The 23,554-nt window shown below is 34.5% G+C and overlaps 6 protein-coding genes across 9 annotated transcripts; 2 read left to right on the top strand and 4 right to left on the bottom strand.

Moving 5' to 3' along the window:
* Positions 1-307: 307 nt before the first annotated feature.
* Positions 308-3,137, bottom strand: LOC107424320 (mitochondrial phosphate carrier protein 1, mitochondrial). Of its 3 annotated transcripts, none has more exons than XM_016034090.4 (6): positions 2,754-3,137; positions 1,912-2,261; positions 1,780-1,823; positions 1,297-1,437; positions 1,021-1,145; positions 308-777 (listed from the first exon to the last, which is right to left on the bottom strand). In XM_016034090.4, exons 1-5 carry the CDS (start codon positions 2,889-2,891, stop codon positions 1,042-1,044), a joined length of 777 nt encoding a protein of 258 aa, XP_015889576.2. In that variant the 5' UTR covers positions 2,892-3,137; the 3' UTR covers positions 308-777; positions 1,021-1,041. The 3 variants fall into 3 exon arrangements, with proteins under 3 accessions (XP_015889576.2, XP_015889574.2, XP_015889575.2); XM_016034088.4 differs by having other exon boundaries at positions 1,223-1,437; positions 2,754-3,136; XM_016034089.4 differs by lacking the exon at positions 1,780-1,823 and having other exon boundaries at positions 1,223-1,437; positions 1,912-2,206.
* A 1,886-nt stretch (positions 3,138-5,023) lies between these two features.
* LOC112492473 (protein RADIALIS-like 6) lies at positions 5,024-5,440 on the bottom strand. The gene has a single exon (XM_048478852.2). It carries the CDS (start codon positions 5,438-5,440, stop codon positions 5,024-5,026), a length of 417 nt encoding a protein of 138 aa, XP_048334809.2.
* Positions 5,441-7,181: 1,741 nt separating this feature from the next.
* Positions 7,182-8,992, bottom strand: LOC107424302 (transcription factor KUA1-like). Its single transcript, XM_016034068.4, has 2 exons — positions 8,486-8,992; positions 7,182-7,929 (listed from the first exon to the last, which is right to left on the bottom strand). Exons 1-2 carry the CDS (start codon positions 8,866-8,868, stop codon positions 7,437-7,439), a joined length of 876 nt encoding a protein of 291 aa, XP_015889554.1. The 5' UTR covers positions 8,869-8,992; the 3' UTR covers positions 7,182-7,436.
* A 2,598-nt stretch (positions 8,993-11,590) lies between these two features.
* Positions 11,591-15,113, top strand: LOC107424357 (monosaccharide-sensing protein 2). Of its 2 annotated transcripts, XM_016034145.4 has the most exons (6): positions 11,591-11,949; positions 12,334-12,900; positions 13,008-13,909; positions 14,040-14,227; positions 14,367-14,559; positions 14,663-15,113. In XM_016034145.4, the coding sequence occupies exons 1-6, from the start codon at positions 11,871-11,873 to the stop codon at positions 14,717-14,719; spliced, it is 1,986 nt and encodes a 661-aa protein (XP_015889631.3). In that variant the 5' UTR covers positions 11,591-11,870; the 3' UTR covers positions 14,720-15,113. The 2 variants fall into 2 exon arrangements, with proteins under 2 accessions (XP_015889631.3, XP_015889630.3); XM_016034144.4 differs by having other exon boundaries at positions 11,593-11,949; positions 14,367-15,113.
* Positions 15,114-15,254: 141 nt separating this feature from the next.
* LOC107424310 (uncharacterized) lies at positions 15,255-17,993 on the top strand. The gene is made up of 6 exons (XM_016034075.4): positions 15,255-15,679; positions 15,837-15,897; positions 15,982-16,117; positions 16,256-16,583; positions 17,143-17,271; positions 17,350-17,993. The coding sequence occupies exons 1-6, from the start codon at positions 15,592-15,594 to the stop codon at positions 17,823-17,825; spliced, it is 1,218 nt and encodes a 405-aa protein (XP_015889561.2). The 5' UTR covers positions 15,255-15,591; the 3' UTR covers positions 17,826-17,993.
* A 1,956-nt stretch (positions 17,994-19,949) lies between these two features.
* LOC107424311 (RING-H2 finger protein ATL8) lies at positions 19,950-21,063 on the bottom strand. The gene has a single exon (XM_016034076.4). It carries the CDS (start codon positions 20,730-20,732, stop codon positions 20,100-20,102), a length of 633 nt encoding a protein of 210 aa, XP_015889562.1. The 5' UTR covers positions 20,733-21,063; the 3' UTR covers positions 19,950-20,099.
* Positions 21,064-23,554: the final 2,491 nt, after the last annotated feature.

A 23,554-nucleotide genomic window follows, 5' to 3' on the forward strand; every position in this document is an offset into this window, starting at 1 on the left:
TCTTCGTATACTGAAACATGGAAAATGTCAAGTTGCACTAGAGATGATCCTTCTTTCACATGAATAGGGTTGGGAAATGTCCGACATTTCTTCCAGAGAGCTTATTTATATATGACATCTGTTCTAACATGCTATTCTCATTTCACTATTAGAAAAGAATCTTTCTCTCCATCGTAATCAACATATATTAGGAAGTACAAATTCAATCTAATCATCAGGCATTTTATAACCGCACTTAGAAGTAAAGTTACCGAACATATATAAATAGGCTGACAGAAAACATTAAATGTAGCATCTGGAAACAATAGAGCAGGAAGGCAGCACGAGCACTTAGAATTTCAGAATTCAGTATAATATAATTAGAACAATTTCAATAACATGTAATTGCTTAGAATGTAACTCAGGCAACTATGTTGCTTGCTAATGCATCAACTAGAAGTGAAAATCGTTTTTCAGCTATAAGCTGAGAACTAGTTGAAAGCATTTTTGTCCAGTCTAACTTCTAAGCTACCACAAAACTTGCTCAACCAGACAAAAACATGAATGATGGCAAGTATAAAAATGCTGCCATCAGGAATTTCCTATAGATACGAGTTCAACCTTCGATAACCATTCATATTAAGAAGGTGTTATAATCTGACTGTCTGAATCTTCCATCTTAGATGGTTAATCATCTGCATGGCTCCAAAACAGAAATGGTTATTTTAATCTTCCATTTTATAAGCAGAGGATGCTCCATCCACGTTTTCGTCCATTGAAACTTCTCCACTAGTTGGCCTGCAAGATCCAACACAAAAGCAGATAAACCATTACCCCTTTGTGGTTGTATTGCTTTAAAACTGAACAAATAAACATATTCTATAAGGGGAACCATATATAAATAAATAAATTTATGAGGGAGGGAATTCTGATATCCAAGCATGTAGAAACCAGCAAGAGAAAAATAAATAAATAAATAAGTTACTAGAGTGGAGACGAGAAACAGAAAGGGGGAAATTCAGTGCAACTACTTGGACTTACAATCCACTTAAGACTTTAATGCTATCGTAGAATAACCACTGTAAAGTCACAACAGGGCCAACCAGCATTATCCTTATAGGAAGGCTTCTTGTGAATAAATTGGCAAGCCCAATTTTCTTGACAGCCTGAACATGTGAAAGATAAAATTAAACCTGATATGTCCAGGGGTGTCACAAAGGAAACTTTAATCAACAGAAGCTACCAGCACAAGGGTATCAGCCTTTTTGTTATAAAGAAAAGCAACAATGTTGTCGGCAGGATTAGATATGAAGCTACCAATAGAACCAGCAGCATATCCAGCTAAACATGTAATACCAAGCTGTTGAGCTGTTGAGCAATCGTCCCTTCTCCTTTGGAAAACATTATGATACAGAAAATGCACAGAATGCTCGAATGTTGAGAACATAACCATGGAGACTGGCCAATGAAAGCTTCAAAAGAATTAATATCAAAGAAATCGATTGATCCAAAGGACTAAGAATGTTACTTACACTGAACAAACAATAAACAATTGTTTAGGATTGCTTATTATAATGTTTGCTTCGATCAGATCACAATTCAAAATGTTTAGGGCCTAGTGCATTTACAAGCTAGAATTCATTTGGCGCATTGGTCATGTAATGTAACAATGTAAAAATGAAAAATAAAGATCCACTAAATGTCAAAAGCTTAGGTTAGTGACTCTCTGATGTTGAAAATGAAAACACAGAATAGTTCAAAGTCAGAAAGGAAACAAAGCTTCAGGGCATTGTAAATTACACATAAGGTTTCGGCCCAAAAGTGGTACAAGACCCCTGTAAAATCTGCAAGCAATGGATACGATGGGACTTTCAATATACGAAACACATAATAGAACAGGAAAAGGAAAAATATTGGTTTCAAATGTTTTACCCGTGAATGCCTTCTGATGTATATATCTTTGGAAAGCCATCAACCAAGCCCTTAGCATAAGATGGCTGTGCTTGAACCCGGACTTTGACGGCTTCAAATGGGCAGAGAGCCACATTGGCAAACACTTCAGCAGAAGCACTACTAAGAAAGAAAATGAAACTTCTATTGCTGCCCACCAATATATCAGAGTAAAGCCTCTTAAAGTACTCATAGAGACCAAATCTACAACCTCCTTGAACGCCATATCCAAAAAACTTGGCAGCCCAACCTCTCCAAAAGGTAGAAGGACCTTGCTCTTTCAAAAGGGACATAAAACATGAGGAAATGCTGTTATATTTGACTGGGTTCACCTATAATTAAGTAACTTGATTCATTAAGCCTTCTAACAACAAAATACACAATTTATGAAGGAAACAACATAAACAAAGTCCAGAGATCAGCTTCCCACAAACAATTACAAGACGCAGACGTACTAGAACTGATAAAGACAAATGAATAGCTACGATCAGAGATTGTAAGCCAACATGACTTGCTCAACTGACTTCTGTTTTTCTTATTAAAATTAAAATAAATAAATAAAACATTGTTTTTACGGTTAGAGGAAAAAACTTCGGCATAGATAAATATAAGGGAACGAAATACGTTAGAAATGAAAACCAAACATATAATGATATATAGTTCTTCCCTCTATAGTCTAGACACAAACGTGAGGTGATCAAAACATGACTACTAAATAAACAAAGGGACAAACAGAAATTACAAAGACAAAAAGAACCCAGAAAAAGAGTAAGACGAAAAAAAAAAAAAAACAGTGTAATCTACAGAAACCAGAGAAAGCATACCTGCATATTGACTTTGAGGACATCAAGAGGAGTAATGGCAAGGTGGGTAGTTCCAGCACTGAGCATTCCTCCAATGGCGCAAAGCCCATAGTACCCAGATGTAAATTCCTCGCATATTCTCCTTTCTGATCCGCTCATTATTTCTTGTTTCCAATTTATCCGATATTTTTGTTTCCTTCTAAAACCCTCTACACACTCTTACTATCAGAGAAAACCATCTCCAGTCCAAAACCCACCACTACTTCTCTGCACTCATTACTTGGAAAATTGTTCATGTAGCTGCAAAATTCCGCATATTGAATGTTTCAGAAAATGCGTGAAGCCCCATTTGGCAATTAGGAATTGGCAAAGCAAGGAAGAAGCACGACGATGGCAGAGCGCATGAGGTCAATGCTCATCATAAAACGACGACGTATGAAGGATGTAATTTATAGTTGTATGCTTTATTTTTATTTTCTTTTTCACTTTTTTTTTTTTTTTCTAATTTAAGATGTTCTAATTTTCTAATTCGACCGCCCCCCGATAAAAAGGTAAGTGTAATGAAAATTGGGATATGTTTAGTATACACAATTGTTAAAATAGGATATTTAATAAGAATTAAAAAGAAAAATAAATAATTATTCATATAATATATTTAGATATTATATTGACTTAAATTTAATATTTAGTTTTTATAAATATTTTTAAAAAAATATTAATTTGTTAAAATTTAAATTTTATAATTATTTATGTAACTTTCATATGGCATAATCAAATTTAGATTTAAACATATGATAAGGATATTTATCATAAAATAATAGTTATTTTTTTAAATGGATGAATAAATATTTTTATGAAATAAATTTTTTTTATATTGAAATCAAATATATGTAGGAGTAGTGTATTGCGCATACAGACTGTGCTTTACATGTTCTTATTAAAAAAATGAAAATTACATGCTTTTATTATTATTATTACCGTGTTTTGCTGAATACGTGCTATTTCTTAAATGCTTAATACTAATCCATAACATAAATGAAGAAAAGAAAAAAAAATGAATATATACTATATATTTTTAACAAAATAAAAGCCGCTCAAATTTTTTTAAAAAAATCACCTTCTTAAAGTGTGTTTTTTTTTATTATTTTTTTAAAGAATTTTTCATATCTAACATTTGAAAATTAAAAAGCGTATTTGAAAAATATGTTTCAAATAAGAATGCTATGTAAGTTTGAAAAGTTTTAAATACAATTTTTTTAAAAACACTTCCAAAGTCAAAATTAAGTGAAGTAATTTACTAGGAGTGGAGCTTTAGATTAACAGGTAGCCAAACATAATTCACATCCATCACCTATTGTTGGTTGTTCAACCAGCATGAGAAAGACAAAACTGTCAAAAGTAAAAAGAGGTAGTTAACAAAGTTTGTTAAAGAAAATATATACAATCACGTTAGCCATACATAGAAAAGAGAAAAATATCAAAGTATAAATTTTAAAGTGCTTCGAAAAGAATTAAATAGTTTGGAGGGATTCATCATTCATTCATGGTGAATATCAGATTAAGGGCTACACACATACTGATGATCACAAATGACGAATACATAAAATCCAATTATTGACATAATGGAAAATTCATAATAGCTACGGGACTCTACATTGTGATCTTCTAGTATTATCACAAGGGAAAATTTTTCGAAAAAACATCAAAAAGTACATACATATAGATCAGATACATAATAATAATGATCATGAAGAAAATGGACGTTGACAAGATGGACATGGAGACGGGCTCAAAATGGCATGGCCTAGATGAGTTTGGGATTCATGAGATGATGATACATGGCGACGAGAAGAGTCGGCCATGGATGATGCGTCTTTAAAATTAGTTAAGGTTTTGTTAGCGCTTGTCATCGTGGCCGATTCGGCCGCCGCCTTTGACTGGCGGCCACCGGGGCTTTGGAGGCGGAGGTAGTACTTCTGAGCGTGGCTTGCAACTTGTGTTGGGGTCCTTGTCACCACACACAGCCTTGAAATGCTCCTCCAATCTCCCTTCCCATATTTATCTAACCCCTTCAAAAACATTCTATATGCATACATAACAACCACAACAAAATTAAACCAAAAAAAGAATCCTAATTCAGAGAAAAATACATATATATATATATATAAATTAGTTCTAACCGCATCAAAATATAAGTTAGGATATTCCCTTTCATTTGCATCAATTTCATGACTTCGAAAAGATAGAATATCCTGATGCGATAATTGTTCCATATATATATATGAAAATACTTACTCATGCTCATGCTTGGTCCATGGAATTCCCTTTCTTCTTGGTGGATTGGTGGATTTAGTTTCAGCTCCATTTCTAATTTGCTTATCATCATGATTACTACTACTTTCGACGTAGTTGGGTATGGGAATTAGACCTTTCTCTATCATCTCGATGTCTTCGGTTAATGCTTTTAAATGCTGCTCGATCTGCGAGACTGTTTTCCCTGGAAATCTCAAAGCTATTTGGTGAATCATGAGGTCCAGAGAACCTAATTCTTTGCTCAATTCTGCAACAGCAATTTCAAATGCTTTGTTCTCCTCGAAGCTCCAATGATGATGATGATGATGATGATCAGTAGTAGTGGTAGTATTATTATATTCATGATCGGGTATTTGGACTATGCCTAAGTCGGATGTAAACGATGATTGTTGCATTTTCTCTCAATCCAAACATCCGTCTCAACTAGATAATATATATATTTATATAAGTGTATAGTTACATACACACACGAATTTTGGGTTTGGGATATGGAGCAGATTCTAATAACCGATATTTAAAGAAAGTTACAGCACAGCCATGACGCGGAAAAACAGATAATGGGAGAAGGAATATTATGGTTCAAAATTCAAGTGATGCCAACATTTAGTGAAATACCAAAACAGGGCTGTATGACCAATTTGTATTTTGTGCCCCTTAGACGAGAAAACAATTGGTCATTTAATTAAATTGTATATTTATTGCACCAATATTAATTAATGAGCGTGTGTGTGTGTGTGTGTGTTTGTGATTTTCTTTTTTCTTTATTTTACTAAGTTAATGTGTGTTTACAATATAATTTTTCTTTCTTTGCTTTGAATGTATATAGTGAGGATGTTTTGCTTTGATAAGGCGTTTTTACCTTTCTTGTTTAAAAAAACAATAATCCCGAAGTTCCAATCCTCATACCATCGAAAAAAAAGACACTTTAATCTTTCTCTCTTTTCCACATGAATGTCGAGTATAATCATTTTTTTCACAATAAATTTTTTTTTATATATATAAAAGACAATAATTGCTTTTTTTTTAAATGGTAATTTTCATTTTCATTTAAGAATGCAATATTGATGTTTTTGAGAATTTGAATGTCTTTTGGAAGTGAGTATTTAAAATTGATTACGATCAAAACAATATATGCAAATTAAATGTTATACGAAAATCAAATAGAATAAAAGTATTATCAAATAATATTAACTCTGGTTATTAAAATAAAATATTATGTATTAAAAGATATATAACACAATAAGATTCTCGACCTTGTTAATAATGTGGACAGAAAAAATTTATACTGGTTTACTCATTTTAATGTCTACCTACCTTGGCTGTCATTTCCCCTTGCATTAAATTAATAGCAAAACTAAGGAAAAAGAAATAAGATTCATTCAATTCTTTTAAATAATAAGCTAAAAGGAGGAGCAAGAATTATACAATATAATTAATTCACATATTTAAATATGTAAAACAATTATATTTCTCTTCCTCATTTGTTTTTTGAATTTACTTATTTAATTATGTTCAATATTTGAATTATGAAAACAATTTTGAATTTGAACTCCTAGTAATCTTAGAAGATTTTGGAATCAGTACAACATCTCCAATTGAAATATGGAATATGAAAATAAATACATCTCATAAGCAATATAAATAATGTTTTAAAAAAATTATTCTTTTAATGATAATGTTTAGAATAAATCTCAAACTGATGTAGATATTGTGAAGTGAATATTTACTTTTAAAAACTTCATTAAATATTGTAAAATTTACTAAAAAAATATGATATTTTTTAAAAATTATTATTTTCAAAAATAAAGAAATTAATAAAGTATACAATTAATTAATAACCATGTAAACAATATCTTTTAAAAATAATTTTAAAATTAATTATGCATTAATACCAACTAAATTTAAATAAAATCCATTTATATGTGATATATGGAGCACTTCACATTTACTATGTGAGACGTGAGATGCTCTTAATCTATCATCTCACCTAGCCTTTCGTGTTCTTCCTTATGTGGTTTTATGATAATTCATTTCTATAGTACTATTCTAAGTAATGGTTGACGATGACAAATTCGAATTAATCAATAACTAAGAAATTAAAATTATATATGCCAAATTTGCACATATTTATATATATATATATATATATAAAAGGAAAGAAGAAGAAAAAAAGAAAAGGATAGATAAGTCCACGCATGGTATACCCAATAGATGGACGACGACGACGACAACAACAAATAAAGTCTATACACACATAACATAAGCAAACTAACCGAAAAATGAAAAAACGGGATAGAAACCTAGCTAGCTATATATCATGAGCCTAGCTAGTACAGGTAACCATGCATGAAGCATAGTCATGATTATAAATCATAGTCATCTTCATTATCATCAACACAAGCGGAGGTCCAAGTCGAGTTCACAAGAATCATCCATGGAAGTGAGACCAAGGGTACAACCTTCCATGGCAGAGTAGGCATCTGCAAGTACTGCAGCAGATGATGAAGAAGAAGAAGAAGTATCACCACGACCATTCTGTTGATGATCAGGAAGAGGAAACAGAGGTGCTTCAACGGGAAACAGCATCAGAGTCTGAGGCGGTTGGTAATTCGGATTCTGAGCAGGCTCAGGCGGTATATAAGGGAAATTGGGAGTCCTGATAAGAGTGGTCTGGGTGACTGAAGCGGCGGTTGGGACTCCGTTTTGGATGTAGTCAACGGTGGTGCGCTTTCTTTTGAAGGCATAGAGATAGGTTATGGGGAGGCGTTTGTAGAAAGCCAGAGCATATGCACTCACTTGCTGTGGTGTCTTTGTCCCTACAAAGTGCCTTGCAATCTTGGTCCAATGCCCTTTCCCATACCTTACAAGTCCCATCAGGAATAGCCTGCCAAAAAAATAAAAATAAATAAATAAATAAATAATAAAGATAACATAAGTATCTGGCTCGGGCATTAATTATTCAACTCCTCCTCCAAAGTAAATATCACAAAGCAATTAATTTTCAACCCCAAGCGTAATTGAATCTTCCAATTAAACCGTCACCGTCAAATTAACTGTGGCCCACAAGGTAACAATCTGAATGCTGATGAGCAGCAGAGCAAAATCGCCCATGCAAACTCTTTTGTCTTTTTTTCCTTCTTTTGCCTTTGATTTCTAGATCCAAAATGAATTCTTCCTACTTTTACTTTGTGTCATTGAATCCAGAAGCCCATCAAGACTCAAAGAAGAAACGCATATATCCAAAATCCAACACACAGATTTTCACACATTCATAATCATGTGACTGTGTGTGAGTATAAAATAAGAGAGCTTGTAGACCTAGCTAGCTAGTATATGACAACAAGCCCTGTCAGACATAAAAATTGATATATAATTAAAAGAAACTAAATAACAATAATAATAATAATAAAATAGTAGTGAAAAAAGTTGAGGAAACGTACTCATGCTCTCTTTGAGACCAAAGATCCTTGGATAACCTTCCTCTGGTATAGAAGAAGGTATACTTCCTCTTGTTGTTGTTGAGTAGCGCTGACTGATCCACATCCGGCTGCACGGCCTGCATGTTGTTGTCTAGAAGCATCATATCACTCTCACATTGATTTTGGGTCTGCTGGCCAGTCAGAGTTTGCGGCAACATGGGATGGTCATCTTCTCTGGGCTCAGCCGGCTCACTTGGTAGGTTAAGATCACCAAACTCGGCTAAGTTACTCATACCATATAGCTTTAGTTGGAGCAGCTTTTCCATATCAGAGGTAGGTTTGCTAGTTTTTTCATGGGACAGAGGTGTTAATGGGGGAGAATCTGTGAGATCTATGACTTCCATTGCTATAATGGATAGAGATAGAAAGGTAGGGATGGCTCAAAAGGGGAAGAGGAAAATGGTGGAAGATGATTTTATATCATTTTTCTTGGTGGGTTTTTCTTATGATGAGCCTTCTATTCTCTTATATAATTGAAGACTGCTTACCATTTTACCAAAATGTCCAAACCCACCAAGAAAAAACCACTTTCTTTTTCCCAGTATATCTCCCGCTCCAGCGTCCCAGTTACTTTTCCTTCTTCGGTATGCTGTAAAATGACCGCAATACCCTCAACATATAATTGATATTAGTTAGAATGAGCAACATAAATATTGCTATTTCTCCTTTTCAATTCATATGACTATGGGTGTGCAAAATTTATTCACGTTGCAAAATGTTGTAAGTATCATTGCAGAAAGATAATAGAACAAGGTGGGAAAAGACTAAAATCAACGCTACCTTGTACCAATAATTGAAAGGTTTTAAAACTGTGCATATGTGATATTATATATTGGTAAATTATTTAAATGGAGTAAAAATAGTTCATTATGCTAATTTTATGTTAAGCTAAATATTTTTATATTACTTTGATTTGTGTCTTGCGTGTCTAGATGATAGTTATGGTGAGGATAATAATTTATATTGATATCAAAATTATTTTGATAATTACAAGGTAATCCAAATTTTATCTTTATTCGAATCCATATTTTTATAATATTTTTAAAAATATTTAACCATTGAAATTATTCTCTTTGTCTGATATCAACATTCTTGTTAGATAAAAAAATATTAAATATTATTATCAATAATATTGACTTAAATAGATAAATATTTGCTAATGACACGTTGAGTTAACAGCAAAATTTTAATCATAAAGTTAATAACATCCTAGTACGACAATATAAATGGATCATATTAGCAAATTTTCGTTAACTTATTTGCTTAGTTTATTGATCTTATTTATTATAAATACTATAATTTTTTATATGTTACATAACATCAATGATTGAACATAAATTAGAAAATACACATTAATATGGAGCTTTGATAAAGAAAAACTAAATTGATTTTACTTTTACAATCAATTTTTGCTAAAAAATTATAATAATAACATAAAGATTAAGCATGGCACAAGGTGCGTTTACAAAATTGAGGAATGTAAGGCTCATAAGGGGCAAAACAGTAAAAAGAAGGCGGTAGAAACGCTAAAACCAGAGAGAAACAAAGGAGAAAAATGGTGACATATCGGGGAGACGAGAATCTACATAGGAAGTGACGGAAAGCAAGTAGAGTGACACGTGTAAAAAAGACAAAAACCCGTCAAACTGACAGCAGAGAAAGCAAGTAACGCCTATGCCTCGTATGACAAGAGAGACAGAGAGAGAGAGAGAGGATGTACCTGACACACCCCATGCCCCACAACCCGCACAGCCGCACTTCCCCAAGGGCCCCACACCTTATTTTCTTATATTTTAAATAAATAAAAAAATGGACCAAAAATTACTTTTTACTTTTTTTTTTTTATATGTACACGTGTGTAATGTTTGGGTGTCAGCTGGCAATGGAACTCTAGAGTTCGTAACGCTCGTAATCCTACTCATATATGTCGTGTTCATGGCGCTTTATGTCCATCCTACGGTCAGAATTGCACCCATCCATCCGTTTCAGTGGACCCCAGGAAAAAAAAAAAAAAAAATCAAAACTCCTACCTCGCGCACTCGCATTTCGAGATTTGGTTGTCATTCAAATTTGAATTGTAAAACTTTGAATATTTGATATGACTGAGTTTTTTATTTTATTTTTTTACGAGGTTTCCAAGATGAAAATTCAATTAAAAAACTTTTAGCTAAATGTAAAAATTATCCTGTTGAATGATTATAAGCCTAATTAAATGGCTAGCCCAAACAATCACCATTGAGAAATTACCGAGTTACCAGAGCACGGTACACAGCCACGTGTATGAATTTAATTTCTCCTTATTTTCATATGAATAAAAGGTAAAATTATAGTAATAACTAATAAGCCACATATATAAAAGAGATTAATTTCAATTTAACACAGTGGAGTTAAAGGTAGCAGGACAAAAATTTATCTATTTATTACTACACTATGTTTTTTTTGTAATTTTTTTATTTGTAATGGTATGAATTTCATATGGAAATATATGTGGTCGATAGTGGTGGTACAAATATATATAACTTGTAGGTGGGTGTCATCTATTATTTTTATGAGAGTGAGATTATATCTATCTAAAAGATTTAAATTCTCTTGACACATTGATGAGGACTAAAAAATGAATGTGTGACATTGAAGACCAAAAATAAAAATTAATGGCGACATTAATAGATATTTAATTTTTATATTCCTTCAATCGAATTAATGGGTAACACGTACATAAGTTGGAACCGTACGTAACATCACCAAAACTAAATATTGATTCAGGTAGGCCAAATGCATTAAACTCCGTTTTTTTATTGTATAAGTGCTAAATTAGATACCATAATAATAGTATATATACTGTTGAAGAAGGAAAATTGTTTTATTAAAATACTAAAAAAATCCAAAACATTCCAGCTAATTTTTGGTTTTCTATATAAAAAATGCGAAAATCAAGATCAGAGACATATGTGTCCTTTGTGTCACAAAAAAAAAAAAAAAAAAAAAAGTTATATTCAACTGCCACTTTGTCGTCTCTAAAAGTCAATCTAATAAAATCTCATACGTATAAATTATTCACCCGCTAAACTGTACGCATTAATTATCGCCACAATGTGTGTCACATGCTTACATGATCACCATGTATAGCAGCACAGCTTGATTTTCTTCCATGTTACAGATCTGAAACGCCAGTTTGCATCTCTTCCACCTGGTAACGACTATTTCTTTATATTCTCAAGAGTCCCAATTCCATTACTGAAGTGATTAGAATTGGGTTGCAACTAGATGCTCTACTCTGAATCCCTTCTGGGTAATTAGGAGGGTTGGATTAGCTAGCCCACTGAAAGAGGGGAAAAGAAAAAGAAAAATGAGAGGAGCTGTGTTGGCAGCCATTGCTGCAGCAATCGGAAGTCTGTTGCAGGGTTGGGATAATTCGGTGATTGCAGGCACGTCACATTCTCTTTCTTGTCTCCTTCTTCTTCTTCTTTCTCTCTTTTTTATTTTTTTATTTTTCTCTTCAAAAAAAGAAATCTGTTTCATTGATGTTTGATATAATGAATAACCATGAAAATCACATCTGAGATTCCCAAACATGCTATATTTATGTATTCATTTATATTGTGCCCCCATGTGATTTGATTCATGCTTTATAGTGAAGCTGCCCATTGCTTTTTTGTAGCGCCCTTTGCTTGTTGTTATCTGAACTAAATTAGAAAATAGGTAGAAAAGTTATAAATTTGATTGTTAAGACTCGATGTATTAGTTTCCACAAAGTAGATGTGAATTTAATGTACAAAAATGTATAATACTTGTTTGAATAAATGCTGCAGCTACTGTTATTGACATCAAAAAGGAATTTAAATTGGAAAGTGAACCAACAATTGAAGGGCTAATTGTAGCAATGTCGCTGATCGGAGGCACGATTGTTACAACATTCTCTGGATCTGTATCAGATTCTGTAGGAAGAAGGCCAATGCTTATAATGTCGTCGCTACTATTTTTCATCAGTGCACTGGTAATGTTATGGGCTCCCAATGTTTATGTTCTACTTTTGGCGAGGCTACTAGATGGATTTGGTACTGGTTTGGCTGTTACTCAGGTTCCTGTCTATATATCTGAGACAGCCCCAGCAGAGATAAGGGGACGATTAAATACCCTTCCACAATTCACTGGTTCTAGTGGGATGTTCCTTTCCTATTGCATGGTGTTTGGGATGTCACTTGGGGGTTCATCCAGTTGGAGACTCATGCTTGGTGTTCTGTCCATTCCATCTCTGGTTTATTTTGCATTGACAGTATTTTTTCTGCCTGAATCTCCAAGATGGCTCGTGAGCAAAGGCCGAATGGTTGAGGCCCAACTAGTTTTGCAAAGACTCCGTGGCACAGAAGATGTTTCAGGTAGTTTGTTAAATTATATCCAAGCTAAATTGGATCATATTTTAATCTGTCTTGTCTAGTTTTGTCATGACTTTTTTTTGCTGATTTGAGGCTTTCATGTTGTACAGGTGAGTTGGCTTTGCTTGTTGAGGGTCTTGGGACTGGACGGGAGACATCCATAGAAGAGTACATAATTTGCCCAACCAGTGAGCCTCTTGACCAACAGGACAAGAATGTAGAGAAAGATCATATCAGATTATATGGGCACGAGGAGGGTCTTTCATGGGTTGCCAAACCTGTAACTGGACCGGGTTCTTTGGTCTCCAACCAAGGAAGTTTGGCCAATATCCCTCTTATGGATCCCCTGGTCACTCTCTTTGGCAGTGTCCATGAAAATCTATTGGATGCAGGAAGTAAGCGCAGCATGTTTCTTCCAAACATGGGTAGTATAATTGGAGGTGCAGAGCATCAAGGTACACATGAAAATTTTGATATGGAGAATCAAGGCAATGATGATGATGACTATGCATCCGACTCAGCTGGGACTGATCATGATGAAAATTTGAGAAGTCCATTGCTTTCACGCCATCACACTAATGCTGAAAAGGACAATATTCCTGTTTCTGGGGGTAGCATTTTGGGTATCAGAAGCAGCAGCCTCTTGCAAGGGAATGCAGTTGGTGATGAGGCAATGGGTAGTACTAGTGTTGGTGGTGGTTGGCAGCTTGTTTGGAAATGGTCAGACCGCATACGAAAGGATGGGAAAAGGGAAGAAGGACTTCAAAGGATCTATTTGCACCAGGAAGGTTCAGCAGCGTCTAAGCCTGGTTCCTTTGTTGCACCTCCTGGTGTGCCTGGAGGAAGTGAATACTTTCAGGCTGCTGCTTTGGTTAGCCATGATAAACCTGTAGGACCAGAAATTCTCCAACAATCTACAACCCTTAGTAAAGGGCCAACTTGGAAAGATCTTTTAGAACCAGGAGTAAAACGTGCATTAGTTGTTGGTATAGGACTCCAAATTCTTCAGCAGGTAATGAATCCTAGTTTGTTGTGGTAGAAATTCTTCTGGTACTCTCATGAATGTTCTTAATCCTTACATGATCCTGAAAATTACATGATCAACATTCTATTGATAATAATGTTGTTGTTGGATTTTACAGATTTCTGGGATAAATGGTGTTCTTTATTACGCTCCTCAGATTCTAGAGCAAGCAGGTGTAGCAGCACTTATTTCAAATATGGGAATGAAACCAGCCTCTGCATCGTTGTTCATAAGTGCCATTACAACACTCTTGATGCTTCCTTGTATAGCTATTTCAATGTGGCTAATGGATATCTCTGGTAGAAGGTAGCACGCTTAAATCTTAGTATTGGAAAAGATCACCAAGCAACAACTGAAAGCTATCCAACTCAACCAATTTGAAGTCTTTTTATTTATTTATTTATTTTTTGGTTGATATGAATGGTGAGTTTCACTTCTTGTGCAGGTCCTTGTTGCTCTCCACAATACCAATCCTTATAGTGTCGCTCATATTGCTGGTAGTAGGCAGTGTTGTCAACTTGGGCTCTGTTTTAAATGCAATAATATCCGCTCCTGGTGTTATGGTGTACCTATGCTGCTTCGTGACGGGTTATGGGGTGATTCCCAACATTTTGTGTTCAGAGATCTTCCCAACTAGAGTTCGTGCCTTATGCATTGCGATATGTGCCCTCACTTATTGGATATTTAACATCGCTGTTACATATTCATTTCCTATTATGCTCAACTCCTTTGGCCTTGCAGGTGTTTTCAGCATCTATGCTGTTGGTTGCACCATTTCTTGGATTTTTGTTTTTCTAAAGGTTCCGGAAACCAAAGGCATGCCTTTAGAAGTCATTTCTGAGTTCTTTGCAATTGGTAAAATACAAGCTGATGAATAACTCATATACGGTTAAGTTAGTTTGAACCTTTTGGAAGCAGTGAAAATCTGAAAAGGGGAGCTTCTTTGTGTGTACAGCTGTTGCCTTATGTTTGATGGATATTTCTCTGTTGATCAATGGTTCATGTACATTTGTTTAGATCTTTCAAGAACAATATGAAAGTGTGAGAGATGTTTGAAAATTTGTTGCTTCGACAGAAAAATAATGCTTCAGACAAAAAACTTGTTAAAAACATGGCTGTGTCTATCGTTTGAGCACCCATGTTTTTGTATTTGCTTTAGAAGGATGAAAGAGTACAATAATTCTTAATAATATTTTTTTTTTTTGCCTTTTGGATTCTATTACAAATAATATAGAGTACAATAAATTCTTTTTTTAATCCATAGCACTAAAAATTCTTCCTTGCTTGTAATCTTTTCCTAATGGTCTTCCATTTGCAAACTTTCCACTAAAATTTCGGGGGAAAAAAAATGTTGTCAGCGAATGGATCTTCTGCGACGGATGTAAGTTAGGGCTGTTAAAATATGTCGTTGGATACGATCCTGAACGTTCAATTCCTTGACTTTAAGTGAAGGTTAGAAATTAGGTCAGCGCTAGGTGATGAGGTGGCGCTACATAGGTGGTGGGAGGTTCCAAACTTCTGAGATCTCAAAAGTGAAATCCCAATTGTTGCACAAAACAGAAGTTGTTTTCCCCAACTCTGCACTCTGAACAAGGAAGTTCTTGGTCCTCATCACCATCGTCAAAGTTCTCGCTAGGGATTTAAAATTTTCAAGGGAAAAAAAAAAAAAAATGCAAAATGATGAGCAATCTCTGGAGAAGAGGCCCGGAATCTTATTCATCGGATCCTCTAACGTCGGCAAGCGGACCCTCTTTTCCCGTATGCCGTTTTTTTCACATTCCCTTTCTCTTCGTCTTTCTTAAATTCCAATATGTGTTTTTTTGAATCTCTGTAGGTTTTCAATTGGTTTTCTGTCTATATAGATTAAAATTTATTTCAAATAATTGAAGAAAAAAGTATGTTAATTTGTATGTAGGACTAGTTAGTGTGGATTTTGAAGATGCTACTGATTCACCATCGGAGGTCTTACTTCGTGGGTAAGTTGGTACAAAGGGGATTATATTGTACAAAACTGTTAATCAAATTTATTGTGATGCTTTTTTTGGGTTTTTCCTCTGCAGCTGGACTATCAACACCAAGTATTATACTGCTGATGTTTCCATATGCATTGCTCAGCTTGATGAAGAATTCTCCATTTCCAATCTTTCAATTTATACCCAGTTGGCTGCCATTGTTATGGTTTTCGACATGACTGAAGTTTGTCTCATTGCCATGCACTCCTTTCTATATTGATTACTTGTTTCTTGTCGATTGCTCCATTAAACCCTTTAGTTAAAATTTTGAGCTTTGTTTGCCTTGATGAAATTTGCATTCGCTTTGTGACATTATGTGCAGCCTTCGTCTCTTGCTGTGCTTATGGAATGGGTTTCTCGCAATGATCTTCGAAATTTTGAGATATTGTTGTGCATAGGAAACAAAGCGGATCTTGTTCCGGGTCATCCAGTGCATTCTGAATACAGAAGAAAACTCCTGAAAGTTGGAGAATCGTCCAATGACTCACATCTGGAGTTCAGTGATTATGGAATTTCTGAGACGGAAGGTAGTAGCTTATTGGGAGATGATGAATCCCCAGGGGAGACTAGGAGGTCATGTCTGGATTGGTGCGTTGAGAATAACATTGAGTATATTGAAGCTTGTGCATCTAATGCTGACTTTGATAAATGTAAGGTCCTTCTTCTGCCTTGACATGCATTAATCTGTTTAAAATTACAGTCAAATTAAGTCATCCATATTTCTAATCATGTAACCATATTTAGGAATATGCATACCCTGCTAAAGTTCATACCTTTTCGTGTTTGAGTTATGATAGATCTACAGAATGGAAAAAAACTTGCTTCATAGTAATTTATCAATATATATAACCGTTATGGAAGATAACAATTAAGCATTTGCTATTGAAGTCCTGATTACATGTAAGGATGGTCCTTGTGGCACAATATGGAGATTCAATGTGACAGAAGCTTTAGTCCTCGCAAGTAGTTTAAGGAGAAGTCCAATTTACTGCATGTACAACGTATACCATATAGCTTTTAAGTAGATGAAATCACCGGATGAATTTATTAAGTTATATGTTGGTTCTCTGGAGTAGAAAGGGAACAAATTATCTTGAAGCGTAGTTGTAAGTGGAATATGATAGTTAAAGATATTCATTATACATTACGGCTCTTTTGGTTATTACTATTTAATATACATCAATGAGATGGAGATACTTTTCTCGACAGGTTTGTCAGTTGATGGTGATTCACAAGGAGTTGAACGTCTGCTTGGTGCTCTCTCTGCTCATATGTGGCCAGGAATGATTCTAAAATCTGGAGATAAGATAACTGAACCATCAATACCTGAAAAAGAAGGTTGTATACACAACTACCTTTTGGCCTATATCTGACTTGTTAATCAGGACACTAATTCTTTCTGTTCTCTCATATCAGTCTCAGCAGATGAAGAATCTGATTATGAAGTTGAATATGAAATCTTATCCGCTGGCTCAGCTGAACCATGGGATGACACAAATATAGGATGGGTTTCTGCAAATGGTTTTACCCGTGAAACAGAGACATTAGACGCTCAGAATAATCCTATCGCTGAATGCAATCAAACAAATGGAACCAGATGTGATAAGGAAGAGCTGCAGTCCTCAACATCAACAACTTCATTGCACAATGAGATTAATAAGGGAGTGGTACCACATGTTGAAGAACCTAACCAAGAGATGAATCCAGATGAGTGCTCACCATTTGACTTTGAAGATTTGGAACAATTGATGTCTGAGATAGGAAACATGCGGGATAATTTAAGGCTGATGCCTGATTTTCAGCGTAGAGAAATGGCTGCAAAACTGGCACTGAAAATGGCTGCCATGTTTGGGGGTGGCAGTGATGATGAAGAGGATGTTTGTTGTAATTGAATATGGAATGTATGTTCTTAATTTTTGACTACCGAGTAGAATACAATTATTGAGATGTGTAAGTGGGTATGAGGGTTGTTATCCCTGAATATTTATCTCAGATTTGTCCATGAAGTGACATCCAGAAGGAAATGAGTAGTCTTAATGGATGAGCTATTTAAATTGTAATTAACCCATTGAGACCGTATTAACCTCTGATTATAATGTGGAAGTGGCACTACTTCTCATTTCCTACATAAAAGTTGTAATTATTTACTATGAAATTCTGAACAATATTTTCTGCAAATCATACCTATTTTAGGAATGATTATGATTTGTCTTCAATTTTAGATAAGAGTTGGGTGCTGGCGAAGGTACCCGATAACCAAGTTTGACCACTTACTTTGTTATTCATTGACAGTGGTAAAGGTGTTACAATGGAAGATACCCAAGGAGGTGTCAAAAGTTGATAAGCAGGCGTACTTCGGAAATGCAAGGAAAAGTAGGCAGAAAATGGGCTATATCCTCTATCATGGTGATTAGGTCAAGAATTGACTCCGAGCCGTGCCGTGAAACATGGTTGGAGATTGACTGGAAATTCTGTACCTATATCTATATATTATCTGTATTTAACATGGGATTATAATGGGTCAGTGAGTGCTCTTTTAATCATGAATACTAAGAAAAAGAAAATATCTCATATACACTTTCTTTTTCCCACTTGACCGGTGAGATATTTATGCTACACTTTTTTATTTTTTTATCTTTGGGAAGGATAACCTAGGATATTGCATTGTGGGTGGACCAAACATATATATACATACATACACGTATTTTTGTATATTATATTTTCATGCACAAAACATTTTATACTGCATTACTGCATTAGCAATACAGAAAAAAACAATTATTATTACATACTTAAATAATTTCGATAGTATCACCACAAATAAATATCAAGGAGCCAAGAATTTCCTTTTCCGTACGATGAATTGAATTGGAGCCAGTAAGCTTATAATTATTCCCATCATGGAATGAGAAAGATATTAGTAGGTTTCTTACTTAGGTTTTAAGATTGAAGAAATGCGGTAAGAGACAAAGTCATGGGTATCTTTTTCTTTTCTGCTAGTCTCTGTTTCTTTAATTGGCTAATCTTTATTTATATAGACTTTCAAAAAATAAAAATAAAACTAAAAATCTTCACTGTATAGTTATAGTGGAATTATTAATCATGATTGCTAAGAGTGGAAAACCAGCTGGAAGCTTGGCCGCAAAGGGTTTGGAAGAATATGTTTTCTCCGGTTACTATGAGAAGCTTGCACTTGAAGAGAATTTAGCATCTTAACAAAAACTGGGCTTATTCATGATTCCTAGTCTTATTAGACTCTGTTTGTTGCTTTAATATATACTACTTTGCTAGCTTGATTAAAGTTGAGCCATTGAATCATAACATAGGGGAGGCTAATCCAAAGTGGGAATAACTTCATTACTACTAAAAAAAACAAAATAGTCATAGAGATACCAAAATAGGCAACAACATGGGATCGATTTGCTTCATTTGAATTGATACCTTCAGTATCTTGGCTTTCCAATGAGTATAAATTCTGAAACAGGAAACCAATCCTTCTCCTTTAATTCTACAACATTCAATCTTTTTTCACCTTTTTACTTTTTTCCCAAAGAATCTATAATATTGGGCAATCAAAGAGAGAAACTCTTAGGCTCCAAAGAAACTCATTTATTCTATGACCTTCAATTCTCAACAAAATCTATAAGGAAACTTGCAATCGTAGTCCAAAACATACACACGGTGAAAAGTTATAGATTGGAATATTGCTTTTAAACCATGCAATATCTTTTATAAAATCTCTCTGTAGGTTTTTAATCCGAACAAAAGCTGGTCAATTGTGGATATTTTCTTACATTCAAAGATAATGGGAGAGAGCATCAATCATATCCATCTATAAAATATGCAAAATTATTATGCCAAAAACCCCACACACAATTTTTCTTTTACAAAATTTTTAACATATCCCAATTATATGTAAATTGGGATCATATATCCCACCAATTACATGTAATATAATATGACAGCCACGAATATAAAATTAACATGTTAAATGGGATATTAAAAATGCAAAGAAATTTAGGGAAAGTGAAAAAGTAGAGTTTCATTGGAGATATTAGAAGTGCAGAATACGATGATTATATATACAGTCTTTACAGGCACATCGAAGCCCAAATTTTTAGTAATTAAGGGGGGGGAAAAAAAAAGAGTGAAAAAGAAAAACTGTGTCAAGGCAAAAACCCAATACTAGTGTGATTAGATACAGTAGCAGAATAAGATATATCCTGTCTGGCTTTCATCTGGGCCTCACTCCGAGCGGCGGCTGAGCCGCCGGAAACGGCCGGAAACTGACCGCACTTCTGACACCTCCCCACCACGAGGATCTGCCGACAGGATGGGCAAGACGAATGGGATCCCAGCCACGTGTCAATGCAGCCTACGTGGAAGCTATGTCCGCACTGCGGCAACACTCTTATCTCCTCCCCTTCCGCAAACTCCCCCAAACATATGGCGCACTCCGTCGCTATCTTCGCCGGCTCGCCGCCGCAAACGTCGGCGGTGGCAGCGCCGTACGTAAACTTCGGAAGGGATTGCAGCACCTTCTTCTTCAGGCCTTTGTTTGCCGCGGCTTGACTCGGCGATCGAGTGCCTCTCCCGCCGGCGGCGGAGCCACGGCGGAGCCAAGCGCAGCGGGCCACGGCGATTAGACCAACCACGCATATCAAGGCGCAAAGCAAAGCCGCCAAGATCACCACGAAGTCAGACTCCAGGGTCACCGCCTCAGGAGGCGGCGCTTCCACCACCATCGCTGTCGACGATGTGTTGGTGGCTGCGCTGAGAAATCTCAGAGTTCGAGTCATGACACATATGTCTTAGCTCTCTCTCTCTCTCTCTCTTTCTGTGTTAATTGAGAAGAAAAAAATGGAACAAGAAAGAAGAATTTGTGAGGGTTTTAGTATTTGGGTGCTTTAATTTTTATACAAAGAGTATATGATGGTGGGTTTTAAGTTCCGTTTAGGTGCCAAGAAAACTGAAAAAAAAAAAAAAATAGAAAGAAACCAGAAAAGCAGAAGTGTTTGGGAAGGATAGGGTGGGAAAGCTAGGCAGAGAGTATTTTGAGTTAAAAAGAGTTATAAAGAGCTCTCTCTCTCTCTCTCTCTCTCTCTCTGTCTCTGTGGTTGCAGAGAAAACAGACAGCCGAGTTGCCCCTTTTATTTCGTTTAGGTCAGGACAAACAAGCCCAACTTTGGTCCATTTAGTTTGATATTTCTGTACTTCCTGTAGTTATCTTCTCTCTTGAAGACAAAATATTATTAAAAAAATATTATTTATCAAAGGAAAAATATGATCTTGAAATCTACAATAAAGTTTTCTACTTGCAAGAGTGAGATAATATCCAAAATATTATTTTAAAAATGACACCAATTTTTAAAAAAATACCCAACATGCTTAATAAATTATTATTTCCTACACTTCTACTTGTAATAATTAGTAAATAGAAAGGAGGAAAAATTTTGTGTCTAGATAAATATCTTGTTGTCTTATAGTATCCACGCCGTGATCTTTTCATCCCAGCCTCTTTGGATTATTTTATCAAGCTTTCATTGTCTTCGTATCCAAAACTATATATATATATTCTTTGCTTTAAAATAATTTTTTTAGATGTTTAAAGAAATCTAAAGGACTTATAGCTTTTTTTTTAATCTTTTCATGTTTTCTTTTCTAGCAGTGATTTTTTCTGTTTTTTATGTATATATTTTCTTTCGTTTCTTACATTTCAACTTAAAATATAGCTTTTTACATATAATATATATATAAAGTTTCAAAATTCCTTTTCTGAGTTCATACCAAACTCCAAAAGTATCTTTGAACCTTGGTAAGATATTTATTTCTTATTATTCAATAAATTGTCTGAAATACTATTTTAAGAAGGCGAACTAAATATAAGCCTACCGATCTTTTAGGTTACAAAAAGCATTCATCCAAATGGTGCGATTGCCCTTTGATTTTTATTTATTTTTTATTTTTTATTTATTTTGCCTTTGGTGGGATTGTCCTTGCTTATCTTTTTATTTATTATTATTTTTTTTTTGGGGACAGATATTGTCGTTACTTATCTGTTATATACTCGCGTTGGGGAAAATGGAGACAGTGGATATATGATTATATTGCATCCTCCAGAACGATTTCCTTCTAAATAAAATTGATATATTTTCTCCCCTTTTTCTTTTATTTGTTTGTTTTTTAATAAAATACCAGGTTGTTTTTTTAAAAAAAAAAAAAAAAAAAAAAACTGCTAAGATGTGCAGGATATTAGGTGAGATCTTCTTAGTCAGGCGCAGAACAAAAATAGTCTTTGGCGGAGAAAATAAGACCAAAAAAAAAAAAAATGACACTAATCCAATATAGTTTGGGGTTTGGGATCTAAGGATAAAGACAAGAGTATCCAATATTTCCAAATATCGAAATATCACTTTTAATTTTTCCTTTTTCTGTAACAATTTCCAAATATCGAATATATAAATCCTTTTGTTAATTAAATGAAATAATAAAGGATCCAATTTTAACATATTATGAAGAAAAACTTTTATCAATCAAACCCACTAATCCATCGCCTAGGTTATGCATCAACATCAACTTTTCAAACCAACCAAAAAAAAAACTATCTCATGGATCATATTACTAATTAGCATGGAAAATAGCCGGTCACACAGTCCGAGTTCAGTGATTATGAATTTAATCCATAATTTTGGGTAAATCCATATGAGGCTGTTTACATCTGGAAGAAAAATGATGAAATGAAGCTGCTTATGCTACATAAATATGTAGTAGCAAGTGAAAAATGGTGAGGGAGGATGCTGGGGTACAATTTGCATTAAAAACCTTATCTCCACTTGTTATACTCAAACATATGAAATTGTCTGCCTACCAGGCCCTCAAACTTCCACCTTTATTACCAAAATATATGCCAACAAACTTAACAAGGCTTGATTCAATTTATTTATCAAAATAAAAAATAAAAAAGCTTGATCCAATTTGGACCCTTTTTTTTTTTTTTTTTTCCCACTCATTCCTATTATACCCCTATACTTTTTGGAAAATTTCCCTTTTACCTCATCGATTGAGATTACCAGGAGAAAGAGTAATGATTTTACCCACGACAAAGTTTATCAAAATCGAGACCCAAAAAAATAATAATAAAAAAAAAATCATAAATTTAAAAAGCAAGAAGCTCACGAGATGTTTTCTTTGTTTTTGATAACTTTTTTATTTTATTTTATTTTTTTTTGGTGGTATATTTGTTTTTGATAACTCTTTTAGATAAAATCACGCGAAAGAAAGCAACTTACTCGTTTCTAATTAATATATGTAGGTCCTGAATTTATGGACCGACCTTAGTTGTTTCGTACCCAACATGCTAATATAACTTATGTCAGAGGTTGAGAATGAACCAGGAAAGAGGCACTGATCGAACACTGAATTACAAAAAGCCCATGAAATCAGACAAAATTGGTCATGTTCAAATGAATCCTGATGTGAAGCTCTTGTTAAAGGTATAAGCTGAATAATTAGAGATTAATAATATATGGGAGATGGACCAGGAATGTTTTATGTTTGAAATACAAGCGACTTGGTTTGAGTAGAAAAAAGAACCTTTAAAACAACGGGTTCTGTCTGATAA

Source organism: Ziziphus jujuba, chromosome 7 (assembly GCF_031755915.1).
Source record: "Ziziphus jujuba cultivar Dongzao chromosome 7, ASM3175591v1".
Taxonomy (NCBI): Eukaryota; Viridiplantae; Streptophyta; class Magnoliopsida; order Rosales; family Rhamnaceae; genus Ziziphus; species Ziziphus jujuba.